General features: G+C 36.2%; 3 protein-coding genes across 9 annotated transcripts in view; 2 read left to right on the top strand and 1 right to left on the bottom strand.

The window, feature by feature from the left end:
• Positions 1 to 24,930, top strand: part of LOC147843209 (uncharacterized) — a 527,423-nt gene that overhangs the window by 282,415 nt on the left and 220,078 nt on the right. The gene's annotated exons all lie outside the window — the stretch shown is intronic.
• Positions 975 to 10,308, top strand: mad2l1 (MAD2 mitotic arrest deficient-like 1 (yeast)). The gene is given in 5 exon segments (NM_001017739.1): positions 975 to 1,147; positions 2,229 to 2,375; positions 6,219 to 6,339; positions 6,521 to 6,624; positions 9,992 to 10,308. Coding segments are annotated over 5 exon segments (609 nt in total). The 5' UTR covers positions 975 to 1,083; the 3' UTR covers positions 10,165 to 10,308.
• Positions 17,413 to 24,930, bottom strand: part of pde5ab (phosphodiesterase 5A, cGMP-specific, b) — a 109,654-nt gene continuing 102,136 nt past the window's right edge. For 5 of the 7 annotated variants that reach the window (XM_087259345.1, XM_087259343.1, XM_087259344.1 and 2 more), the window contains exons 19-21: positions 20,978 to 21,052; positions 20,786 to 20,869; positions 17,413 to 18,767 (exon numbers count right to left, since the gene is read on the bottom strand). In XM_087259345.1, coding sequence (XP_087115471.1) covers positions 18,645 to 18,767; positions 20,786 to 20,869; positions 20,978 to 21,052 — 282 coding nt within the window. In that variant the 3' untranslated portion in view covers positions 17,413 to 18,644. 7 annotated transcript variants of the gene reach the window in all.

Genomic DNA, 24,930 nt, shown 5'->3' with positions numbered 1-24,930 from the left:
GTCTGATAATATTGACTGGTAATTATTCAGGGGGGCTAATATTTCTGACTTCACTATGTACACACTGCCCCCCCTCTCTCTCTATTAAACATGTATTTATTCTTGAACATAGCTGCATATTTACTTTTTCCTCAGGTCAACATGCTGAGAAGCTGTCTGTCAATCAACAGGAACCTGTCAAAAAAACCAATGCAATTTTTTTTAACGATCAATGACCCCCTTTTGATGAGGAGCCACTAGCATGTTAATACGCAAACTACGCTCAAGAATGAATAAATGTTTGAAAGGGTAAAAAAAAATAAACTTAGCTTAGCATTTTCTTATTTCCCCAGTATTCGTTTAATTTTTTTAATTATTTACCTGCCCACACTATTAATTATTTAAATATTTATTAATGTAGGAATTTGTGAATTTTTATAAACATTTGTGTATTTATTTGCATATTTATTTATTTATTTGCATATTTATTTATTTGCATATTTATGCTGGAATTTATGGATTTATTTATTTCTTTGTTTATTTATTTATTTTTATTAATTGTTTCAGCATGTTTTGTCCTCATAGCCTATAAAAAAGGCAAAGAAGCAAAATATTCTAACATGATGAATAGTGGAACACACTATGCTGAATAATACCACAAATAAATAAACCTTCAACAGGATTTTGTCAGAAATGTAGAACAGGAGATTCAACATGTTATTTGCACTTCAGATACTGAAGGAACAAGAAATACTGAAAAATGAACTTGGATGGGAATACTGAAAAAAGTAGGTTGGAATATATGAGCTAAAGCTTCAATTATATATTTACTTATGCAGATAGAGGGTCTGTGTATCTTAGGAGAACAGATTTTTGTTTATTTATTTATTTTTTTCTTCAATGCAGTAGGTGGCGATAATGAAGTGATCCCCGCCATAAAACTGAAGAAGGAAGAATTTGAACAACGTATTTCCGGGTTTGACGTGATGACGTATAAGCTTCCGCCATACGCAGCATCTAGATTCAAACTAGTCGGCGGTTAAAAAGAAAAACACAAGAAGCTGCAAGGACTGAAGTCAGATTCAACCAAACTTAACATTCAAGATGTCGAAGACGCTGAAGGGAATCACGCTGAAGGGGAGCGCGGAGCTTGTTGCTGAGTTTTTCTGTAAGTAATGTTTTTGGGCACGTGAATGCGTTGTGATGCGTGAATGGTGAAAGCGAGTGGCGTCGTGAGGAGTCTGAAGATTCTGTTTCGGGCCATTGCTTTTTAACCTCCCGTACAGTCACTATTCTCTATTTTTGCGCTGCTGTTTATCGCAAATTTAACGTCACACGTGTTTGAGTTGCATATTTGATATTTTTTTATGGCTCAGTATGGAAATATAACAGAATGTTACGTTATTACTTGAGGCAGTAACAAAACGAAGTAACGTTCGTTAACTTTGTAACGTTAAACCTCTTCAGTGTTCCAGAAAAAGCTTGATGCAAAAGTATCACTTAACGTTACAAATCACAAGTTTTCTTTTAAAATACACGAAAGAAATATGGTTTTAAGTTCAGATGGTGTTTGTTTTAAAACATGACTGTCAATATATGAAAATCTAGACTTTTATTTAAATATATATTACATGAATTTGCTTGATAAACAATACATTTGAATGTCATAAGTAGGGCCAGATAGAATCTGCGCACATTTCTTTGCTATTTCTGTCTAGTATATTGTGAAAAATCTGCAGATTTATGCCAAATGATTTTGGGTAAATCATCACAAAATGATTAGCTTTAATGTTTACAATGCAAGTCCTATTAACTTAGATCCGTTTATTTGGTAAACAAAGCAATTCTCTCATATAATTCTGCTACCATATATCTGCAAAAAGATGGATATTATTACTTTAAGTTTTTCATATTAACATTTTTATTTTAGTCGGTAATACTACTGAAATTAATAAAAAACGAAGATATATAAATTAACTTAGATTTACACACAACTAAACATATGGACTCGATGAGCTAATAATTACAGATTTATGTGCGCGCAGATTCCATGTGGGCCTAGTCATAAGACATGTTGTAGATTGGTTTTTATTTATTTATTTTTTCGCAAAGTTTTTATAATGGTGATCATTTTGAGAAATTCGGTGTCAAATATGTTGCACACTGAGTAGTTTATTTGGAAAATGAACTACATTTAAATATGTGTGTATTTGCCTTTTTATTATAAAACAGATCTTTGTTATTTGCAGCATTTGGTATCAACAGCATCCTGTACCAGCGAGGAATTTACCCAGCAGAGACCTTCACCAGAGTCACACAGTATGACATGAGCCTTCAACTGACCACAGATACCAAACTGAAGAATTACCTCACCAATGTCATCTCACAACTCAAAGGTTGGTTTTCACCCACGTGTCCAAGGGAAGAAATGTAGTTTACATTTATGACTGTTAGTTTCAACAGTAGCTATGAAGTGTAGTAGGAGATGCATACATTGAAGGCATGAGTAATAGGGACTTTAAGCACTGGATGATAATGAAATGTCAATGTCAAATGGTCCAGGATTGCAGTGTTTGTTGTCTTAGCTAAAGAACACAAAAATCACCAAGCATCGAAACAAATGCAAGTGAAGAGTTGGTTTTGGCATTAAATTATTATTTAATGGAATGCGTCTTATGCCATTAATAAACATTGAAATTTCTTAACTATTAGCCTATTTTCCTAGACATTTGTAGTTTTTAGTTTAGTTTAGTTTATTTGTTTACAGGGTCAATGCACATTAATAAACATTACTGTAAAATGTGCCAGAATTAGCCAAGAATGGCTATTTTCCATCCGTAGACCCCTTACAGAATGTTAAAGTCACACCTAAAATAGAAGCACAATATTAAACATTAAATACACTTTCATATAAAAAATACAGTTAAAAAAGTAAAGGAAAAAAAAACAGACTGATGGCATCAGAGGACAAAAAGCCAAAGACAACAGTATAAATGTGTGAAGAATACAGTATTAATGCTGACAATGCTGATTTGTCAATAACCAATTTTTAACATGAGACTGAAAAGAACAAAAAGTGCATGATCTTCTAATTGTTGGTGGGATGGAGTTCCATTCCCTAGCAGCTTTCACTGAAAATACAGATTGACTGAATTTACTTTTTTTGAGAGGAATAATGCAGTCCCCACCTCAAGTAGTTCTGTTAGCAGTCGTTCTAATATTTACAAACTGATTTAATGGTGAAGTTGGGTTATGTTAAGTCTTAAACATTAAACGGATATGTACATATTTTATTAAATTTCCCCAACTAAGCAGGTTGTATTTCTTTAATATTAAACAATGGTGATATTGAACTAATTCTTATCAAGGGTTTTTATGGATTGTTAGTAAAATCCATGTAGCAGTTAAAATTATAAGCACAATATTTTTTTAAAGCAAACACTGGTTTTCAATACTTGTATGTCTTAATATAATGCAAATGATGCTGGTTTGTGAAGTATGAAAAAAAAAATTACTTGGATCATCTGTGTATAATCTTGGCGCTCTGCCTCTGGTGCTCCATCTGTTTCTATTGTAAATGTGGGACAAATGAGGATGCAAAATAATGATAAATTCACAATAAAATGACAGTATTTGATCATGCCAATGTTAATCAGTCACTGATTGAGAAAGTTCCACTACTCATTAACAGAGAGCTGTTTCACATCGAACAGTAAGTTCAGAATTTCTGCATCAGCAATGAACCCACTGATTTTGGCTAGTATCAGCATGTTTGTTTGATCTGTTCTCAACGTCAATTTCACTTAGGGTGCTTTCACTTCTAAATGTTTGTTTCTAAACATGGTGCGTTTGCCTCGTTAGCACGGTTCGTTTGACATGTGAATCCAGCAATTGTGCTGATACACACCAAAACAATCAGTCCGAGATCGCCTGAATCACGTGGTCTCGGCTTGATAGAACAAACTTTGGAGCGAATTGATTGTAGCGAGAAAGCAATACAAAACAAACTAACAAACCAGATTATATCACAGTAAATGTGATAGAAACAATAATGAAAACCAGCATTATGTTTTTTCCCTACATTTTTTGCAAAGAGGCATCATTCACAATAAGAATCATTGTAATTATTGTAATTACTGTAATTAATGCATTCTTTTTAAATAACTGGGTAAGAAAAAAAAACTTTTTTGAAATGGAGGAATATTTTGTGCCTTTGAACATGAAATATTTTATTTTGAGAAACATTTATAATATTTTAAAGTAGTAAATGGGTGAGGCAGTGGCGCAGTAGGTAGTGCTGTCGCCTCACAGCAAGAAGGTCGCTGGTTCGAACCTCAGCTCAGTTGGCGTTTCTGTGTGGAGTTTGCATGTTCTCCCTGCCTTTGCGTGGGTTTCCTCTGGGTGCTCGGGTTTCCCCCCACAGTCCAAAGACATGTGGTACAGGTGAATTGGGTAAGCTAAATTGTCCGTAGTGTGTGTGTGGATGTTTCCCAGGGATGGGTTGCGGCTGAAAGGGCATCCGCTGTGTAAAAACTTGCTGGATAAGTTGGCGGTTCATTCCGCTGTGGCGACCCCGGATTAATAAAGGGACTAAGCCGACAAGAATATGAATGAAAAAAGTAGTAATCGTGTCAGGCTAAATAATGAAAATTAATCATTGACTTGTGCTGTCTTCGTTTGTTTTAAAAACACAGATTTCTTTACAATTTAAAACTGCATCTCTGTAGATCTTTTTTGCTGGAGACACTTTTGTACTAAACTACAAAAAATGTAAATTTAAAAAATCTTACACGTACCTTAAAACAATATTGTAGAAAAACTTTGAAACTTTGACTTCGTCAACAACAAAGTTTAAAGTTTGATTCATGTCTCAAGAGTCAGTGCAGTTCACTTTTATGTTGAAAATAGACCCTTTTCACATTTCCGGTTTTCACAGTAGCGGAAGTCGTCATAGTTGGGAAAACTTAAAGCGCTGTTAATGGGAGAATACAACAAACAATTTTTTACAATCTTATTTGGCCAAATAATAAAAGAAAAACTCCACAATGATGTTATAAAGACTTTCAGGACCAGGAAAAAAAATTTTGTGAGACTGACGGCAGCCAAAGGAGAGAATGATGTCAAATTTACTTTCCTGTCTCATGGAAGCTGTATTAGAAACGCCTTTTAAACAAACGGTAATTGTTTTTTGTAATTTGAAGCAAAGATTATATACATTCATAAATGTTCATACATTGTTTTTTTTTTTCAATATTTGTAAGGATTTAAGATGCTAATGACCATTAAACATATTCTAACAGGCTTATAAAAGGGTCCATTAACAGGTATCGTTATCAGAAATATAAAGAATTTGAGTACAAGACTGTGCTCATGCAGAAAAAGTTGAAGGCAAACTTAAAGAAAATACTGCAACATCAATGCTAATCTTTCAACTGACTTTAATAATGGTCTCAAACAGCTCAAATGACAGTCATTTCAGAAGCTTTATGTATTTACATATGTTAATTTGATACCATTACTAATATTAATTGGCAACTTTAAAGTATTTGAAAACATACTATTCAAATGTACATAATTTATTTACAATAAACATCATTGTCAACAAATGTAGTTTTGACCCAAAAATTCTTTTATTTAATTTGGAGCAAAAAAGACAAACTTTGAGTGACTTTTGCATGAGATATGTATGTTACTTTACTCGCAGCTGATTGGTCCAGTTTGCTTTGCAATCTCTATCCCTGTTCCGGAGTGGGATAGCCATGTAGAGCAAGTCACCATAGTGGCGAAACATGATCATAACCAACCTGAAGCCAAACATGAACTTACCTGGGGAAAACTCTAAACTGGCTTTGTGCAACAGACTGGCCGCTCTTACATTTGCATATAGTCTTAGTTCACCCGTTAATGGAAATTTTGCCTTTATGCTATTAAAAAGCTGGTTTTATTTAATATTAAAAGGGTATCATTTAATATAACTGGATGTTCATATGAAAAGTGTAAGGCATGTCTATTTTGCAGAAATGGGACACTTAAGTGTTTATAAGTGGAAAAACTAATGCTGAATGTTGACCTATTGCTGTTTTGAGTGATGGACTAAAATGCTTATCATGACTTCAGAAGTCAATTTACAAAAAAAAAAAAATTACATTATTGGCCAATACATAGATGCAAGGTGTTCTTACTGAAACTGATAATTGGTGCTGTTAAAATCATGAGTATTGCTGTTTTTTTCTATATAGAATGGTTGTTTGAGTGCACAGTTCAGAAACTGGTGGTGGTTATCACATGTCTGGAGACCAATGAGGTGCTTGAGCGATGGCAGTTTGATATTCAGTGTGACAAGACAGCAAAGGAGAGCAGGTATGTTCAAGTTTCTTCAATCTCCAAATTTTGTTTTGGCTATTAAAATGCACAATGATAGCCAACAATTAATGAACATTTTACCTTTAGTTTTAAAAAAAGCAATTTAATTTTTCTTTTATTTTACTTGATTGCTGCAAATATGAATGATAATAATATCTGTTTGCCTTGGCTATTCCAGTGCACCCAGGGAGAAGTCCATTAAAGCTATCCAAGAGGAAATCCGCTCTGTTATCAGACAGATCACTGCCACAGTCACCTTCTTACCATTGCTAGAAACTGCCTGTAAGTAAACTGCATGTGTAATTGTTAGTCTAATTTCTATGCTCAGTTACTCTGTGTTAATTGCTTATACCATAATAAGCCCAGTGTTGGACAAGCTACTTGAAAAATGTAGTGACTTATGCTTAAGCTTAATTGTTAATTATATACACACATACAAATTACTATAGTAATTTATAGTAAAGGCAAATATTTAAAGCATTATGTTGTATATAATTACTCCTCTTTAATGAATTACACTACATAGTGTAGTATCATTAGTAACTATCTTGAACTAATAGTAATTACCACTGTATACTTTAGCCAAGTACCACAGCAAATTAATAGGAGTACTTAACTGTTGTGTAGTTCAAAAACATTATAGTACGTACAATAAATTACTAAGTATGTTTTGTGCACAGTATCAATAAAAGTAATTGCATTTTAAGAAGTACTTCTCGAGATATGCTTACAAGGAATCTTGCTTCAGAAATAACTCCTCTCTCTGTCATTCCATCAAGCAAGATTCTTGTGTTATATATATTTAAATATATTTGGCTAAATGGCAGGTTAAACAGACCACAATTAGTTGAAAGTGGTGGGTTTAAAAAAATAGCAATGTCTGCTGTTGACTGTACAAACTAATTATTTGGTACGAAACATTTTGTTTCTAGGATTTAGCAATCCTGTGAATCGCTAAACTTATATTTACTTGTATGACCATACAGGGCTCGAAATTAACTTTTTTACTTGGTAGCACCGGTGCTCCCAACTTAAAATATTTAGGAGCACCAAAAAAATTTTAGGAGCACCAGAAAAAATTTAGGAGCACTCACCAAAAATGAATGAGCACAGCTGCAAATTGTTTTTTTAAGGATTTATTGTATTTTAAAACAACATTAATAGGACTGACAAAAACCAGAAACAACTATTTAACTAATGCTGCGAAGACATTGATATTTGTGAGCAATAATTCCAAAATGAATGTCTAATAATTAGGCCATAGAATATTAACGATGATAAAAATAACAATAATAGTAACAATGAATTCCATTTCTCATTATGATACTGCCTTGAATGTGCATGAATGTAGGTTATCTGCTATAAAAAGTCTGTTACTTTATTAAAAAATAATTGTATAGTTTGCATCAATGAAGCATTGCAGTAAGAAATATTGATTTTGTGCTGCTGTTTTTATATGCATGTCAATTTAATAAATAATATTTCTGCTACAAAACAAACAAAAGATTATAATAAATCATTCAATTCATTAATGAAAGCTGCAAAGCAGTCATCAGTAAATAAATAAAAAATAATATACACCTCAAAAAAGAATAGAGAAAAGAATAGTAAAGTCTCACTTCTATCACTCTTTAAAAGTTTTGGTTTCAGTTTATGTCAATTTAAAGGTTCAGTCTGAGATGATCTTCATTTTTCTGTGTTAGTGGAAAAGCAGGCGAGTCAGCTGACCCAATTAATGAGTAGGCAGCGCAAGATTCTTGCGCTAACCATCGGTGCAATACCGGTCTTTGTTATGAGCCGCAGTTTCAGTGTAAACTTAGTAAAGGCAAGCTTCTTTGGCGATGATATGTACAGTATTAGATTTGACTTTTAGCGGACATTTGCGTTGAACACGCAGTGAATGCAACGCATGGATATTCGGGCGCCTTCTCCAAGAAGCGCGTACTCGATTGATCTCAGCTGGTGGATCATTATTCACCACGTGACGTGTCTTGATCGCTCTTATTTTGCGCCTGGTGGGGTTTGCAAACCTGTGTGCTTTAAGTTTTCACTCTTCAGCCGTTTGCATTTCCCGTGGTCATAAAAGCTCCTTCCCTGTCATCTGACAGCGAAAAGCCTTGAGTGAGTGACAGCTAATATGAACCAATATAGCGGCAGGGAAGAGCGATTCAGCACGTTTTTACAAAAAATCAAAACAGGTCGCACTACAACCATTATCTGCAGTCGCACTAATGCGACCAAATATATTATGAGGTCGCATAGATTAATTTTCGGGTGCATATGCGACCAAAATGGTCGCAATTTCGAGCCCTGCCATAGTTTTTTTTTTTAACTACCCACTCCATGATTCTTTAACAACATTCCACAATTCATTTACAGTTTTTTTTTTTTCCCCCCAGAAACAGAAGTTTTTTTTTTTTTTATAGATTAAGGTCTGGTGATTGGGCTGGCCACTCCATAATATTAATTTTGTTGTTTTGAAACCAAGACTTTGCTTCATTTACTAGTGTTTTTGGGGGTCACTGTTTTGTTCCAACAACTATTTAAGTACATGTCCTTTTTAGCATAAGGCAACTTGACCTCTTCAAGTATTTTGGCATATGCAAACTGATCCATGATCCCTAGTATAGGCCCAACAGGTAGGAGAAACATGCCCATACCATGAACCTTGCACCATTCACTGTCTTTACTATGTACTGTGGCTTGAATTCAGATTTTGAGGGTCGTATCACAAACCGTCTGCGGCCCTTGGACTTAAAAAGAACAACTTTACTCTCATCAGACCACAAAATATTCCTCCATTTCTCTTAAAGCCAGATGGTGTGTCCTGTGGTAAATTGTAACCTCTTCTGCGCATGCTTTTTTTTTTTTTTAAACCGAGACTTTGCGGGGGATTCTTAAAAATAGATTAGCTGATCATTGGCTGAGACTTTGCCATTCTGGCTATTTTTCGATTCATTTTGATAGTTGTCTTCCATTTTCTTCCATGTCTCTCTGGTTTTGCTCTTCATTTTAAGACAATGATGATCATTTTAGCTGAACATCCTAAAATTTTTAAAGGTTTTTCCCTCTACAATCAACTTTTTAATCAAAGCATGCTGTTCTTCTGAACAAAGTCTTGAATGACACATTTGAAAGCCTGAGGCAAATGGATGTTAAACAAGTGCAGGCTTCATCCATAAAAAGTGGCCACCTGATTCGCACCGTTTTTTTTCACAATATTGATAACCTCACTGATTGAATGCCTTTACAACTGCTTTTTTTTTTTTTTTTACTCACCCATTTCACCTAATTGCCCAATTGCACACCCTTAAGAGCGTGCATATTATGAATGCCGGGTCTTGTTTGTTTTCTGAGAATCTACTGCACATACTGGTAATTGTTTGCCATGTAGCTATAAAAAATATACTACAAACCTGGATTATTCTGGTTAGTCATGCTGTGCTGCTATTTTTTTAAACAACACTTTGTTCACTTATGTTTTTAGATATTTAAGAAACATTTTCGATGTTTTAGAGTAGTTAAAAACTTTACATACAGCACCTTTAAGCTGTTTAAAAAAAATTGATAGACTTGTTATTTGATTTATTTATTTACTCGCACCTCTCCCTCCCTCCTTGTGTGACTAAATGTTGTCCCCTTTACACAGGTGCCTTCGACCTTCTGATCTACACAGACAAAGACCTTGAGGTACCTGAGCAATGGGAAGAGTCTGGGCCTCAGCTAATCGATCAGTCAGAAGAGGTGCGCCTGCGATCCTTTACTACGTCTATTCATAAGGTGAACAGTATGGTGGCCTACAAGAGGACAAACTCCATGTGATTCCTGTTCTTGTTTTGTTTTTTTGTTACAACTTTTCAGTCTTCTGTACATATCTATATAAAGCTCTTCTTTCTTATTTTTCTTTGTTGTCATTTTAACTAATGTATTTCCCAATACATAAAATAAATGTCTCGTTTCCAGAGATTGTAATGTTTCTTTTTTGCATATTGCAGTAGTTGTACTCTAGATGGTGACAAAATCCAAGTAAGCATTTTCTTTATCGGGTAAATTCTTCACAGCCTATCGGAAAAAAAGCCACCTTGCTTCATGATTAGGTAAACCAATTCAATTTTAAGTTTTTTTTTTTTTTTTTTGCAGTCATATAAAAATTACATAACAATTTCAAAAATTTGCTTTTGACATTAGTGATCAACATGGAACACCATGTTATACTCCTCAATAAGTAGGTAAAATATTGTACAAGGACTACATTTACTCAAACCTTCTCAGTGTAGCTCTTGTTGCTTTGCAGTGTTGCATTAATTAGCTACACTGGAGGACTAGAAGTGTGCCACAAAAGAGACAAGCATCTCGATTATGAAAATTTGTAGCTGCATAAAGAATGTAAATGTGTTTGATGTGAAGCAGGGTGGCACATTCTGCTTTGAACATCTCCTTCTTTGGAGATCAAAGTCCTCAGCTGTTGGTGGCTCAGTTGAGGACCGGCTGGGCTCATTAGTCTGCAAAGCAGGGGAAAAATTGCTTCATGAACTAGATGAGTGTGTATGATTCTTTAATTTATTTAATTGTTGTGCATGAGCTTTTCAAGACCAGAAATTTGTATTTTCACAATTGTTTTTTGTTACACTACTTAAAAGGTTGGTACAGCCTAAAAATTAAGCTGTTCCATTTTGTCCTATAGCATTTTTTTATAGCATGTGGGTTTATATTACATGACTCCATCTGGAATAGTATACATCTGTACTAATATAATAGGTAAAAAAAAAAAAAAACATGTTATGAGTGGTATGTTGAATTTACAGAATTTGAGTGTGCTTTAGCTTCCCATTAAGCCACATGAGTTGCAAACAGATTGCAGGATACTGACAACAGTGAATTTAGTACATCCAGATTATTAATATTATAGGATTTTGCCCTGTAAGTTTAACGGACTGATACAGAGAAATACAGTAACTAAGAGATGTATCTAAATATTTTTCTCCATGTAGTGTATTGATGAGCTGAAACTGCCAATTTGTGTGCTTTATAAATTATACACTCACTGGCCACTTTATTAGATACACCTTACTAGTACTGAGTTGGACCCCCTTTGCCTTCAGAACTGCCCTAATTCTTCGTGGCATGGATTCAACAAAGTACTGGAAATGTTCCTCAGAGATTTTGGTCCATATTGACATGATAGCATCATGCAGTTGCTGCAGATTTTTTCAACTGCACATCCATGATGTGAATCTCCTGTTCCACCACATCCCAAAGCTGTTTGAACTGCAGCAGATCGTCCTGACCATGTCTACATGCCTAAATGCATTGAGTTGCTGTCATGTTATTGGCTGATTAAAAATGTGCATTAACAAGCAGTTGGACAGGTGTAACTAATTAAGTGGCCGGTGAGTGTATATAATTTGTCCAAATATTGTAAAATGAGAACTCTAATTGGAAAAAAAAAGCACAAATCCATGTCAAGTATGGGAAAGGGTTTGTATTGGAACATGTTAAATGGGCACAGTGACAGCAATTATTTCCAACCTACTCAAACAAACATTTGCTGTGATTTTAAATTGAACACATTTGTGTAACAGATGATAAATAGATTCACATATCACAGGCTATTGGGTTCTTTACTGCCATCTAAGTGAATAAAAACATACAACATCTTCTACAGAGTGAAGTTAAATGGGTAAACAGTGAAAAGAATATTCAATGTGTTTCTTTTATCAGCTTAGCTTAAGCAGTGCAATATAGCAAAACAAGAATTTGTAAATGTGCGTATTTCAGTAATTCAGTGAGCTGCACAAAATCAAAATGGATGAGGAATGTTCTGGGATCAATAAAAGTTGTTTTTGATTATGACTTCATAAAAAAAAAATGTTTAGACGCAGTAAAGCAGGTACTAGGAGAACTTTAAACTACACTGTTCTGAAAGTATATCTAGAAGATAAACATTGCACATGAGATTATAATGTGCTAAAACTGTTAACCAATTTCATGTACAAACCTTTACCCAAATATCTCACCTTCTGTCCTATCAGCTTGTGTATATGGTCACCAGATACCACAACAAGTCTTTACTATCACAGTTATCTACAGTGTATTCTTTACACAGACTCCACCTACAGGAATCGCTAACATTGGATATATAATCTGCCAGAACAAACAGTAGTCCCAAAGCTGAACGAATGATGTAATTATTATAATTTTTTTAGATAACTTTACAACTTTTTACAACTTTACAATTACTTACAAAAATACATCTTATACGTTTCTCTTACCACTCAGTGTTTCCATTATCTGCTTGATAATTGTGTATTATTGATGCTGGACTATTAATAATGATTCTTGTGAGTTTGGAAAACAGTGTTTGAAGCTTTAATATATTCTTGTAAACTATTTAAAAATATTGTTTTAAAAGAAGACCCGAAATGTTTTCTGTTTAGTACGGAATAATAGTTTTAATTGCGTAAAAATGACTTGTGAATAAATATTTCTTAGCAAAAATCATTTTAAGCATTAAGAAATATAATATTTAAAAAATTTGATTAGTTACTTTAGATAAATAAATTGAGTAAACATGTTGCCTTAAATTGTAATAAGTTGACTTTGCTTGGAGTTAAACAAACTCAATTTTTATTATTATGCACATAGTTCACTTAATAATAATAATAAGGCTAAGTGTTTAATCACTTTTGAATGTAAAGTCAGCTAATTGTTTATTACCGTGTATAAATAATTGTGATGTGGAAACTGGAATAAACAACTATCACTGCTGTCACACATACACATTCCATTTGAAAATATACTTCAATAGAAAGCAGTCGTTTATGACTGTATAAATATTTGATTTGTATTTATTTACTGGCATTTTGATCAAATAACTGTAGCCTTACAGATCATGTATTGTAAGACACTGTTAAAATCAACCATATCTATGGTGGTTACTTTCTGGTATCAATTAGCCGGCCTGTGTATTTCCTGTCAACTGTCAGTATGACATTTATTATTATCATTATTATTGGTTCTATCTATTAGTAAAGTCCACATCTTTACATTCTGAACACATTGGTTCTCATTTACTAATGATTGCGATGATTGAAAACTTCTTTTAGTAAGTGGAGTCTTTTTAAGGTGTACTCGCACTAGGCACAGTTGTTTTGAACCATGCTCAGGCACGATTGTCCCTCCTCCCCTCTCCCCGTCGGCCAGCACTCACATTCAGGCCCGTGCAGAGATCGTCCAAAGGGCATGTGCAGGATAAATTTTTTAAGAGCGGGAGGGGGAGGGGGATGTGTGGGGGGGGGGGGGGGGGTTGTTGCGCGTGTACTGTAGAGCGGTGTTGTCGTGCACGTTCTGATCAGCTGTGTTGTCCCGCGCTTACTGAAGAGCGGGACCGAGGGTGTGCCGCGTCGCGGGGGCACTTTCTATCCAAGACTAAAAAGGGCATGTGCACTGCACAGGTTGAGCCCTATGTGTGCACGTGCCTGCTCACATTGCATCTTTTTGCCTTCTAAGCCTGAGCGTGCTTATGAGACTGTTCAGTTAAGAGCAGCGCGCTCACTCAGCACAGTGGAGTTTGCTTTAGTTGTATTGTTTTGTATTATTTTAAGTCGTGTGATATGCAGTGACACAGTCAAGTCTTTTGCTGAACAGATCCACCTCTTTTGACATTCATAAATGTTCATGAAAGTCTCGTGCTGCATTAATTAAGGCTGATTTATACGTCTTCGTCACGCACATGCTCCGGCACAACCTCCACGCAGTCGCATAGCCCTCGCCATGATGCTGACCCACACCTCTCAAAAAAATGTAACTACACATTTCATAATGATGTGTAACGCAAGCTCCGTAATTGGTCAGCTTGGTAGCTGTGCTGACCATGGTTGGTGCTGAGAACCTAGTTGGAATCCAGCGTCTGAACTCATTCTTCTTTTTTCCTCCACTACATATCAGATTTTGCCTACTCTTCATCACGAGGAACACAAGTAGGAATCATTAATAAGTGTGTTTATTATGTTAAGCGCATTTGAGCATCACATATTATTTGCACTTTTATTGAATGGAAATGTTTCCGATTCAGGTATGCAAATTTGTCTTCAGATGGCGCCTTTATAGCAATGTGCATGCAGTAGATCGCTCCAATTACATTGGGAAAACCGGCGACCGCTGCAAGTTGCGCTTTAATGTTTGCCTAGTCAACTGCATGATATGGAAACCTTATATACCTGCTAGACATGCGGATGATCCCGTCCCATACAGCTGTCATTGAACGGCTCAAAGATACTTTGTAGTGTGCAATTTAACATAATTGCCTCTAGGAGTCGCCAATGGAAATAAAACACACACACACAAGAAATGCACGTACGCCAGACATGAACTTGGCGTGGAGCTGCGCACATTCCCACGTTCATTTCATCGTTAGTAAATCGAAACGTGAGAGTGAAATCTGGCGTACGCAATATTTTTGTGTGTACGCACCGTTGATACATGAGGCCCCAGATGTTTTGTGTTTACCTTATTTAGCTTATAATTAAAGTTGTCGCCATGTGCATGCACCTTTAAATGAGCGAGTTTTAGCTACTTGTACATCAAAGTAATGATTAGAAACAAAACACCCGCTAAGAAACTCGATAAAAAGGAACATAACCTACTGCCAGCTAGCGTTTAGCCAAAGTGTTATAGAAGAGCAACACAAACAGCATGCGGAAGTATAAATGAATGGCTATGCACAAGGCATGCGCCGCTGCCGTGGTTTGACGCAGAAATATAAACCAGCCTTGAGGTGGTTTGCTGAAGGTGCGGTTGATGTGCAGTGAGGGGTTTGTATATTTAATAAACTATGACGGTTTGTGTTCAATGAAAAGTAAGAATGATTAATAAATCCATATGAAACAGTCCCTTAAAAGTGACGTCGCTTCTTTAGTTTCGCACTCAGGTGCATTTTGCACTCACAGTACAAGTATATTTCACAGCAAGAAGGTTGCTGGTTCGAGCTCTGGCTGTGCCAGTTGGCATTTCTGTGTGGAGTTTGACTGTTCTTCCTATGTTTGCATGGGTTTCCCACAGTCCAAAGACGTGCGCTCTAGGTGAATTGAAAAAGTTAAATTGGCTATAGTGTATGTATGTGAATGTAAGTGTGTATGGGGGTTTCCTGGTGTTGGGTTGCAGCTGAAAGGGCATCCGCAGCATAAAACATAAAAAGCTGGATAAGTTCCTTCCGCTGTGGCAACCCCGGATTAATAAAGGGACTAAGCCGAAAAGAAAATGAATGAGCTACAAGTATATCACGCCAAAGCCCAATCGAATCGCGCTCTACCACACCTTTTCAACCGAGCCAGGGTGTCCATCTGAACTGTGCCTGGGCCCAATTCGGAGCACTCACACTTGTAAAACAAACCGGGGAAATTGGGTCAAACGTGGATTAGTGAATGTGGAGTCTTATAAGCGCTCATATGCATGAGGTTAGTCATTCGCATAATATACACCCAAACCAGCTCCATAAAAGAGCTTCGCAAAGTGGCCCTCGTCCAGAGAAAGACAATACTGCATTTCCATTGACACGTGGAGAGCACAGAAGAGCGAGCACTTTCAGTTCAATTAGATAGAAATTAAGTGTAATGCTCTTACTGTGTGATTGAGGCGAATCTTCTGGCTAAATGAATTGGAAATTCACCATGCTGCCCTCACAATGTACCAGTGGAATTTGCAATCAGGTCATGCGCCGCAATTTCTTCAATTAGGTGTGCAAGCCTTGTCTATATGTGTGTATATATATATAATTTATTTATACAACAGTTCTGTCTGGTTCTTGAATCTGATTGGCTGATAGCTGTGAGATATTTTGCCAGTAACAGCACACAAAGGCCTCTTCACCTTTGTGTATTCTTCTGCCAACATACAAGCAGAGGACGCTCTACAGTTTGACATATTCCTGCTGTTAGGCAACATAATGCACTTTTGAGACTATTTTAGTCGAGAATGTAGTTGTTTAAATTGCAATGATGCAGTTTATTTATGAGGATAGTGCCTATTTTAAAATATTTATAATTTCCGAGAGACAGCGTGTCAGTGTCAATTAGTCAAAGACGGTTGATGTTGTTTATCCTCAAGATGGCGCCAGGACTGCATAATAAGCCCTTGCTTGCATGTTTACTTGAGCACAAATAAGAAGCTGAAAAACGAAAGCGTCATGGTTTTTTAAGGTGGACCGGATACAGTCAATAAGAAGCTGGATTCAGTCTCGTCCCTCCTTATCGCAAACACAACAGCAGTCTGGTAGTGATTGCGCTGCTTTTTTCGAGGTTAATTATTGTGAAATTGTAACGGTAGCTTAATGTTTGATATTTATTGTGTATAAATGTCATGTCCCCATTTAAGAGGACTTCTTCTGTGGTTGTTTTTCCTTTGTAAGATGTAAGCACGCATGTATGGGAGTTCAGTTCTGGTGAGCTCTGAGGAGGTTGGTGTCACTCCATCGCTGTATTATTCTTTTGTTTCAATAATGTAACATTTTTTAATCCCTAAAGTCTCCGGGTAAATGCTGGGACACCTGGCACCCGTCACAATACCAACGACGACAGAGAAATACTGTAGACTATAATAGACTGTAAGGAGATATCTCTGAAGACTGATGGCATCTCATGTCATGTTCAGCCTTATAATCTTAAAATGTGAGCAAAATCAGCTGTTTTATCATCACTTTAGAAATAACGCTATAGAGAGTCATTCAAACACTAGCTCTAAAGTGACGTAGGTAAATTAGTAACAGCTTCTCATGTTCTGACATCAGCTCAAGATGTGAATGGATGGTGGAAGAAAGTAGTTCCTAATACAAAAAAGTTTTTGGACACTCCGTGTTTGATTTTGTTATGTATATACACGATTGTGCAGTCGAACTGTTGTATAAACGCAATATCACACAAGTAGCAGTGCGATATAGCTGGGACACTAAAGCACTCCGCCTGGGCCTCGCGCCAACGCACGCCTCCCATCGGTGCTGATATACAGCCATATCGCACTGCTACTCGTGTGATACTGCTCATATATATTATTTATTGCGTCTGATTTCTGTTTTGATTTTGGTATATTTAGAATCCAATTTATAATGGAAGGTTTTTTATTAATCATGATCTTCATATGCACATTTCACGCATCATTTGTTTGTAGACGTATTTAGTGGATGAGATGAGAGCCACTGTTTTCTAAAACTGTATGTTCACTATCAGCAGTGTCTGTCTGCGGCACGACATGTTCGGGGCAAAGGTAAGTGCTTATCAAAGAATTCTCATAACTTGTGTTGTCTACGCTATTGTGAGCTAGTTCATGTTATCACTGTGTGTGACCTAAACATCACTGACAGCAGTTTCGGTAACGTTTGCATTATTCTGAAATGTAGACCCTACTGCTGGTCAACAGGCTTGGCTTTGTTGTTTTAATGAATTGAGTGCTTCTAAACACAATACTCCGGTGCTATTAGTTAATGAAGCTTAAATGAATAGTTTACCAAAAAATCTAAATTTGTCCTTTACTTGTTCCATACCTTTTTCTGTTAACAAAAAAGGTATTTTAAAGAATGCTAGAAGCTGCAGCCATTGACTTCCATAGTATTTGTTTTCCTGTTATGTAATTAATGGCTATGAGTTTCCAGCATTCTTCAAAATATCTCCATTTTTGTTATACAACAATAAAAAAATAATTAAAGGTTTAAAACCAACTGAAGGTGAGTAAATGCTGAGCATTTATACATTTTTGGGTGAACAATCTCTAATTTAAATGTTTAAACAACTAAATGGATGCTAGCTCTGGCTATGCTTTGGTTATGATCCAACTAAGTATTATGCAAATAATGTCGGTAACGCTACTTCTGAAATGTTTTCAGACTCAGACAGACTGACAGGTGACATTTCACCAGAGATTCCAGCTTTTGATTCTAACTATAGCGTATCAAAATATGTTTCTGTGGTATTAGTCAGCGTGTCACGCATGGTTTGGTAAGAACTTGAACCTGGAACATTCCTCAAATGGGTCAGGATGGTTTAGTCACAGTTTTAAACATCTATTCATCAGCTGCATTACTCGATCCTTCCATCCTTTGCTTCCCCATCAAGTCTTTTACAACACTTGTTGTCTTGATTGAAGATGTTACTGTAGTCTGCTGCTACTTTAACCCAACATTAACCTTTTAAAGCCTGCTCCAGTGTGCTGGGTGAAATGCCTGGATCGGTTTCATTACACCCAAGTCATGCAGTCCTTCAGTCTCAGGAAAAGGTGAGTGGAGTGATGAGAATAGTCAAAGGAAGTATGAACAGTTACAGTTCTCCATTTAGCAGCGCTGCTTCCTCTCCTTGTTCAGCAAGAATCTTCCAATTCTGCCTGTTCTTCCGGCAGCCCTCCAGCAGGGGGGAGCAGAACTCAGAGATCCCAGTCAGAGCCTGTGGGACAGGACAGGACAAAAACTATTAGAAGAAGCACATGAGAACTAAGGCCATGTCCACACGTCTATGGGTATTTTTAGAAACCCACGTCTAGGGGTATTTTTAGAGAGTTTTCTCAGGTTTCATTTAAAAAATAAATAAGAAATTCTGTCCAAATGAATTAAGCACTGATGTACAGAGGGGCAAAAAAGTATTTAGTCAGCCACCAATTGTGCAAATTCATCCACTTAAAAAGAGGCAAGAGGTCTGTAATTTTAATAGGTATACCTCAACTACGAGAGACAAACTTAGAAAGAACAATCCAGAAAATCACATTGTAGAATTTTTAATGAATGAATTGGTAAATTCCTTGGTAAATTAAGTATTTGGCTCTTACACACTTCTAACTCATTTAAGAGGCTCATTTGTCCTCTACTCATTACATGTACTAATGGCATCTGTTTGATTTCATTATCAGTCTAAAAGACACCGGTCTACAACCTCAAACACTCACACTCCAAACTCTACATTGGCCAAGACCACAGGTGTCAAACTCAGTTCCAAAAGCTCTGCACAGTTTAGTTCCAACCCTAATTAAACACACCTGATCAAACTAATTGAGTCCTTCAGGCTTGTTTGAAACCTACAGGTAAGTGTGTTGGAGCAGGGTTGGAACTAAATTGTGCAGGGCTTCGGCCCTCCAGGAATTGAGTTTGACACCCCTGGCGAAGACCAAAGATAAGTCAAAGGACGCCAGAAACAAAATTGTAGACCTGCACTAGGCTGGAAAAACTGAATCTGCAACAGGTAAGCAGCTTGGTGTGAAGAAATCAACTGTGGGAGCACTAAAATGGAAGACAGATAAGACCACATAATCTAGGGCTCCACTCAAGATCTCACCCCATGGGGTCAAAATCATCACAAGAACTTTGAGCAAAAATCCCAGAACCACTTGGACCTAGTGAGTGACTTGCAGAGAGCTGGGACCAAAGTAACAAAGGCTACTATCAGTAACACACTGCTGGGTGAATGTCAGATGGTCAAAACTCAACTTGTTGTGTTTGGAGGAGCAAGAATGCCTAGTTGCATCCAAAGAACACCATACCTACTGTGAAGCATGGGGGTGGAAACATACTTAGGGGCTGTTTTTCTGTAGAGGGACCAGGATGACTGATCTGGGCCATGTATGATGAGATTTTGAGTAAAACCTTCTTCTATCAGCAAGGGCATTGAAGATGAAACATACTAACCGGGAGGACCAGGACATACACATACACTATGGACAATGTAGCTTACTCAATTCACCTAGAGCATGTCTTTGGACTAGTGGGGAAACCAGAGCACACCCAGTACCGGGAGAACATGCAAACTCCATACAGAAATGCCAACTGACTCAGCCATGGTGCGAACCAGCGACCTTGTTGCTGTGAGGCGACAGTGCTACCCACTGCGCCAGCATGCTGCAAGTGACTTGCCAAGTTAACCTAACCCTGTTAAGACAGCACTTTATGCTAAAAACTTATTTTATGCAAAATAACTAGTAAAATACTATGGAATGTCATCAAGGGAAAGACAAAAGAAATAATTTAGTTATTTAAATTACTGCATTTAAATAAATATGCAAAAGCTAAAAGTGCTGCAAAATATTTGAAAAATAGTAACAATTTCATAGGAGAGCTAATAAATTTGTATATATTACATTTACTTCGCAATCTGTACCATAACCTGAAAGGTGGGGGTTTTGTAGAATTATTATTAGTGTTTTTTATTTAGTTTTTATTTTGATATTATTATTATAATATCAAAACAATCTAAGGGGTATTCTAACTGAAGTCTCAAAAACAGGTGACACTTATTTTCTGTAAAAGGATTTAAGTTAAAAACCTACACCAAAACGTGGCAAAATGACATTTCACCGCAGGTAGCCAACAGGAAGTGGCACTTGAAACTCAGATCAGTAGGTGAGGCAGTATTTGTTTTTGCTAGAAGGTTCGTTTACAATGAAAACAGAATAAATACGAGCAGAGAACATGTACCTCATATAACTGTGTACAAATGGCATCAATAAATGACACTTGCATGCTGGGAATTTTATCCTGTTTCTCCCTGTTCATCAGATCCTAGGAAAGAGTAAAGTTACTAGTTAGTCATTTTCACAGTTACTGGCCTGTTTCTAAGCACAAGTCTTCATAAAACTCAATAAATCTTTCTATAATACAAGAGCTTACAATAGGTTCAATGTTTAGCTCTCTCCGCTCCTTATCGCCTTGCTCAAAAAACTCCGTGGCAACCAGTTTTGCTATCTGCCGAGACACAAATAAATGTTAATTATTGGTTATTTTTGGTATTTTTTGGGATTCACAACTTTTTAACTATTTAACCTTAATGAACGTAAGAATGTGTGTTGGACCACGCCAACTTCATGTCTGGCAAACTTGCATTTCTTTTGTGTGTTTGTTTTATTTCTATTGGCGACTCCTAGATGCATTTATGTTAAATTGCACACTACAAAGTATCGCACCAACAAATGTGAAAAACATTGCTATTCATTTATAATTAATACACAAGGGTTAGCTCACCATGGTTGTATTGTAATAACATGCATATTTTGTAAAGCTGCTTTGGAACAATAATTATCATGACCAGCCCCATACAAACAAACTTGAAATTAATTGAATTGAATATCCTGCTGTCTGTGTAACAACAGCATGTGAATCAATATGTATGCTAATGTAATAATTGAATAATGTTCATTTCTAACCAACCACAAAACAAAAAATAAAAGCACAGTGTGTCATTTTCAACAACCGCATGCATGTATTTGCTGTAAATAATAAGCCTGTTTATAGGTCATCAGTTGCGTCACTCTAGATTATAGAGTGATCCTGGATGTTTTATGAGAGGGTGAAGTCTGAATTGTGACCATTCTAGTTGGGCTGAGAAGAGCTGCAGCTGGACCTTCACCCTCAACTAATTAGCAAACAAGCTTGTTAATTACCGAAGACAAAGCGAACATTCATGGAAATGAGTGAGAGGAGATAGTCATGATGTCATATAACAGAGGATTTAAGCTGCAGAGTTTAAGCTTGCAAAATTCTGTCATACTGCGCTGCGAAATGGGGCGGGATTAAACAAGATGATTAGACATTAAAAAAAGCGAGTGATTGGTGCATGTTGTAAATTCATGTACTATGAGGTAATGTTTTGATCCTCAATTGGTCTCACGCAGTCATGTGATGCGATTTCGCAGGTCAGAGTTCACCAAGCTTGAACTTTCCAACACAGCGAACTGCAAAACTTGACGCATTGCCTTGAGTTTCCGGTCTGACGCATTCGCGTGTGTATGAAAAGAAGTCTATGGGGAGAATGGTGAAGTGTGACCACAGCTTTACAGGACATATACAGTATACAGAATGTGTTTATAAAATTTCCAAAGCAATGAAATATGTTATACTAATAACGTTTAAATATTTTGTAAACTCAACTTGAAATGAAGATAGTTAATTATTACTCACCTTCAGTTGTACTAATTCCCTGAGAACTTTGTTCATTTTTCGAACACAAATTAAGACATTTATTGAAATCCAAACGCTCAATGACCCTTCATAGTCAGCAATGGTACCAATAAAGCAACCAAAAACATTGTTAAAACCTTCTTTGTGACTTCAGTGGTTCAACTGTAATCATATGAAGCTCAATGAATACTTATGTGCACCAAAACAACTGTAAAAACAACATTGTTTCATAAAGGGCTCTATTTTAGCAATCTAGGCGCAAAGTGTAACGCGCATGGCACAAAAGCCTTAAGGGCATGTCTGAATCCACTTTTGCTATTTTAAGGATGGAAAAATACGATCTAACAGGGTTTTGCTTATTCTCTTAATGAGTTATGGGTGTGTTTTGAGCATAAAGTGCATTAAACCAATGAGAGTCTCAACTCCCATTCCCTAAGAGTCCAATTGTGTCAATTGTGTATTTATTTGTTTATTTATTTATATATTTTATTTATTTTACATTTACTGTGTTATTTAATAACTATATTGTTTTTATGGTCATTGTCTTAGTTGTGAAAAGAAGAACATAAGTATATTACTTATTTTTGTATGTACATGATATTGTGTCTGCACAAAATATATTTGGTAAAAAAAAACAAAAAAACGAGTCAGCTGCGTTGCACCATGTTGCATTTGCTATTTACATGATAGACTTTGTAAGAGGAAAAACTAAATGCTTAACTAGCAAGAAAACAGTTCAACAGACCATCTGCAGCGCCAGGATAAAGAATAAGCCTCCTCCATTCAGCCTCTTTACTTTTAATCTTTACTTTACTCCTTTACTTTCGTGGTTTAAGGAAACGTTGTTGTACGCACTCCACTGAAGACATCCATTAGCCTACATTTGTAATTGTGTTTGTTAAGCACAAAGATTTGTTTCAAAACAACTTAAAAGTTCAGTTTTAATTTCCAGCAAACAAATAAATGAACAATAATAATGAAATGTTGTCAAACAACTGAGTTATATCCAAACACACGTCCTGTTCTTATGCTCCGTATGGTGATGCATACATCTCCAAAGCCCGACAGGACAAATCTAAACTTGTTTTTATTAAAACAAATATAAATATGCATATAATATATAATACTGTTAATAATAATTACATTATACAAATGCAGATTGTCATGAATAAACTGAAAAAAAGCCCCACAGAGATGAAGAAGGTATGGATGTAGTGATTTTTATATTTATGTAGAAAATAATAATTTTTGTGACATTTTAATCGTTTCATTTTGTTTTCCAATGTAAAGATATTTGTGAACTGCTGTACATCCTGTGTGTATTAATCAATAGCCGCGTTTCCACTATCGCGCCTAAAGCGAGCGAGCCAGGGCGAGCCAAGGCCAGTGGCGTTTCCACTGTCACTTCCGGGGCCTAATCGGGCCAAAGCGGGGCTTTCTCGGGGCCAACGGCCAGCCTTTTTCGGCCCGCCGAATACCTTGGGCCAAGGAGGGCCAGCCGGGGCTTCGGGGCGGAGTGAAAGGAGAGGCGGGCACAGTTTTCCGATCGCACTCGAGTACATGCGCCAAACAAATAAATAAATAAGGGAAATAAAACATCTGGAACAAATTATAGGCTGGGGTCTTTTTTGCATATGATCGCCCTTAAGTTTCTCTTTTAAATGTAAGGCTGTTGCATAAAATGATCTTTCTTTGCTGCATCTTTGATGTTTCAATAACGCATAATAATCTTTACACCATATTAAAGACACAGCAGACAGTAAAGGTTTTCAAGAGGTTTTGTCAAGTTTAATACTATGTGTGTTTTTGCGCGTTTAGATGCCTGTGTATGTGTGTGAGACCGAAAAAAGCGCTCCATTCATAGCTCTGTTGATGCCGCGAGCGGCTTTTTTCTTTTATTTTTATTGTTTTAATTTATTTTGGAGATAATACACTATATGAATACAACAGTAGGACATTAAACTTTACAAATTTCATGCCCACTTCTGTAGGCTCACAACAATAGTGTCATATCTAGATAAAATAGCCCTATATTGAAATAATTTAAAGAATTACAAATATTAGATAGGCCTATAATAAAATCACATTAAATAAATTAACCAATTTAAAACTAACAAAAGCTATAGCTATAACAGTTAGGTACTATATCAAACTGTTTCAAATTTATATTAAACTTTCATTTTTCAAAAGCCTCTTTGAAAAAAAGATTTTAGATATTTTCTAAAAAAATAAAAATAAATAAACACCGGAGAATGTTTTAAATATTATTTATAAAGTATTTGGATACGATGAAATTAATCAAATCATGCAAACTGAGCATTTTCGGGGTGAGTGAACGCAGAAACTAGGCGACCTTTTTTTTCTGTCTGCAGCTGCGCAGCACTTTTTTGACGGGGAAAACTGCAAGTTCAAAATGTGTTCTGTGTCCTCAAACAAGTGTGTATGTTTTTATATGACGTGGTAAAATTAAAAAAGGACATTTTAAATACATAAAGAGCTTTATTAGTGCATAGCTGCTGAGCGCAACGAAATATAGGCTATATTTTATTACGTGCTGCTCTTATGTGCTGAAACACTGAACACTTTCCTTTACTTTAGATATAATAAGCAACATCTTTAAATAAAGGGAATCACCTATTAAGTGTCATAAAGCCTATAGGGGGAAA

Source organism: Danio rerio, chromosome 7 (assembly GCF_052040795.2).
Source record: "Danio rerio strain M-AB ecotype USA chromosome 7, GRCz13ab, whole genome shotgun sequence".
In the NCBI taxonomy this organism is placed as follows: domain Eukaryota; kingdom Metazoa; phylum Chordata; class Actinopteri; order Cypriniformes; family Danionidae; genus Danio; species Danio rerio.
The sequence above is the reverse complement of the archived record's forward strand: the minus strand, read 5'-3'. Positions and strand labels throughout refer to the sequence as shown.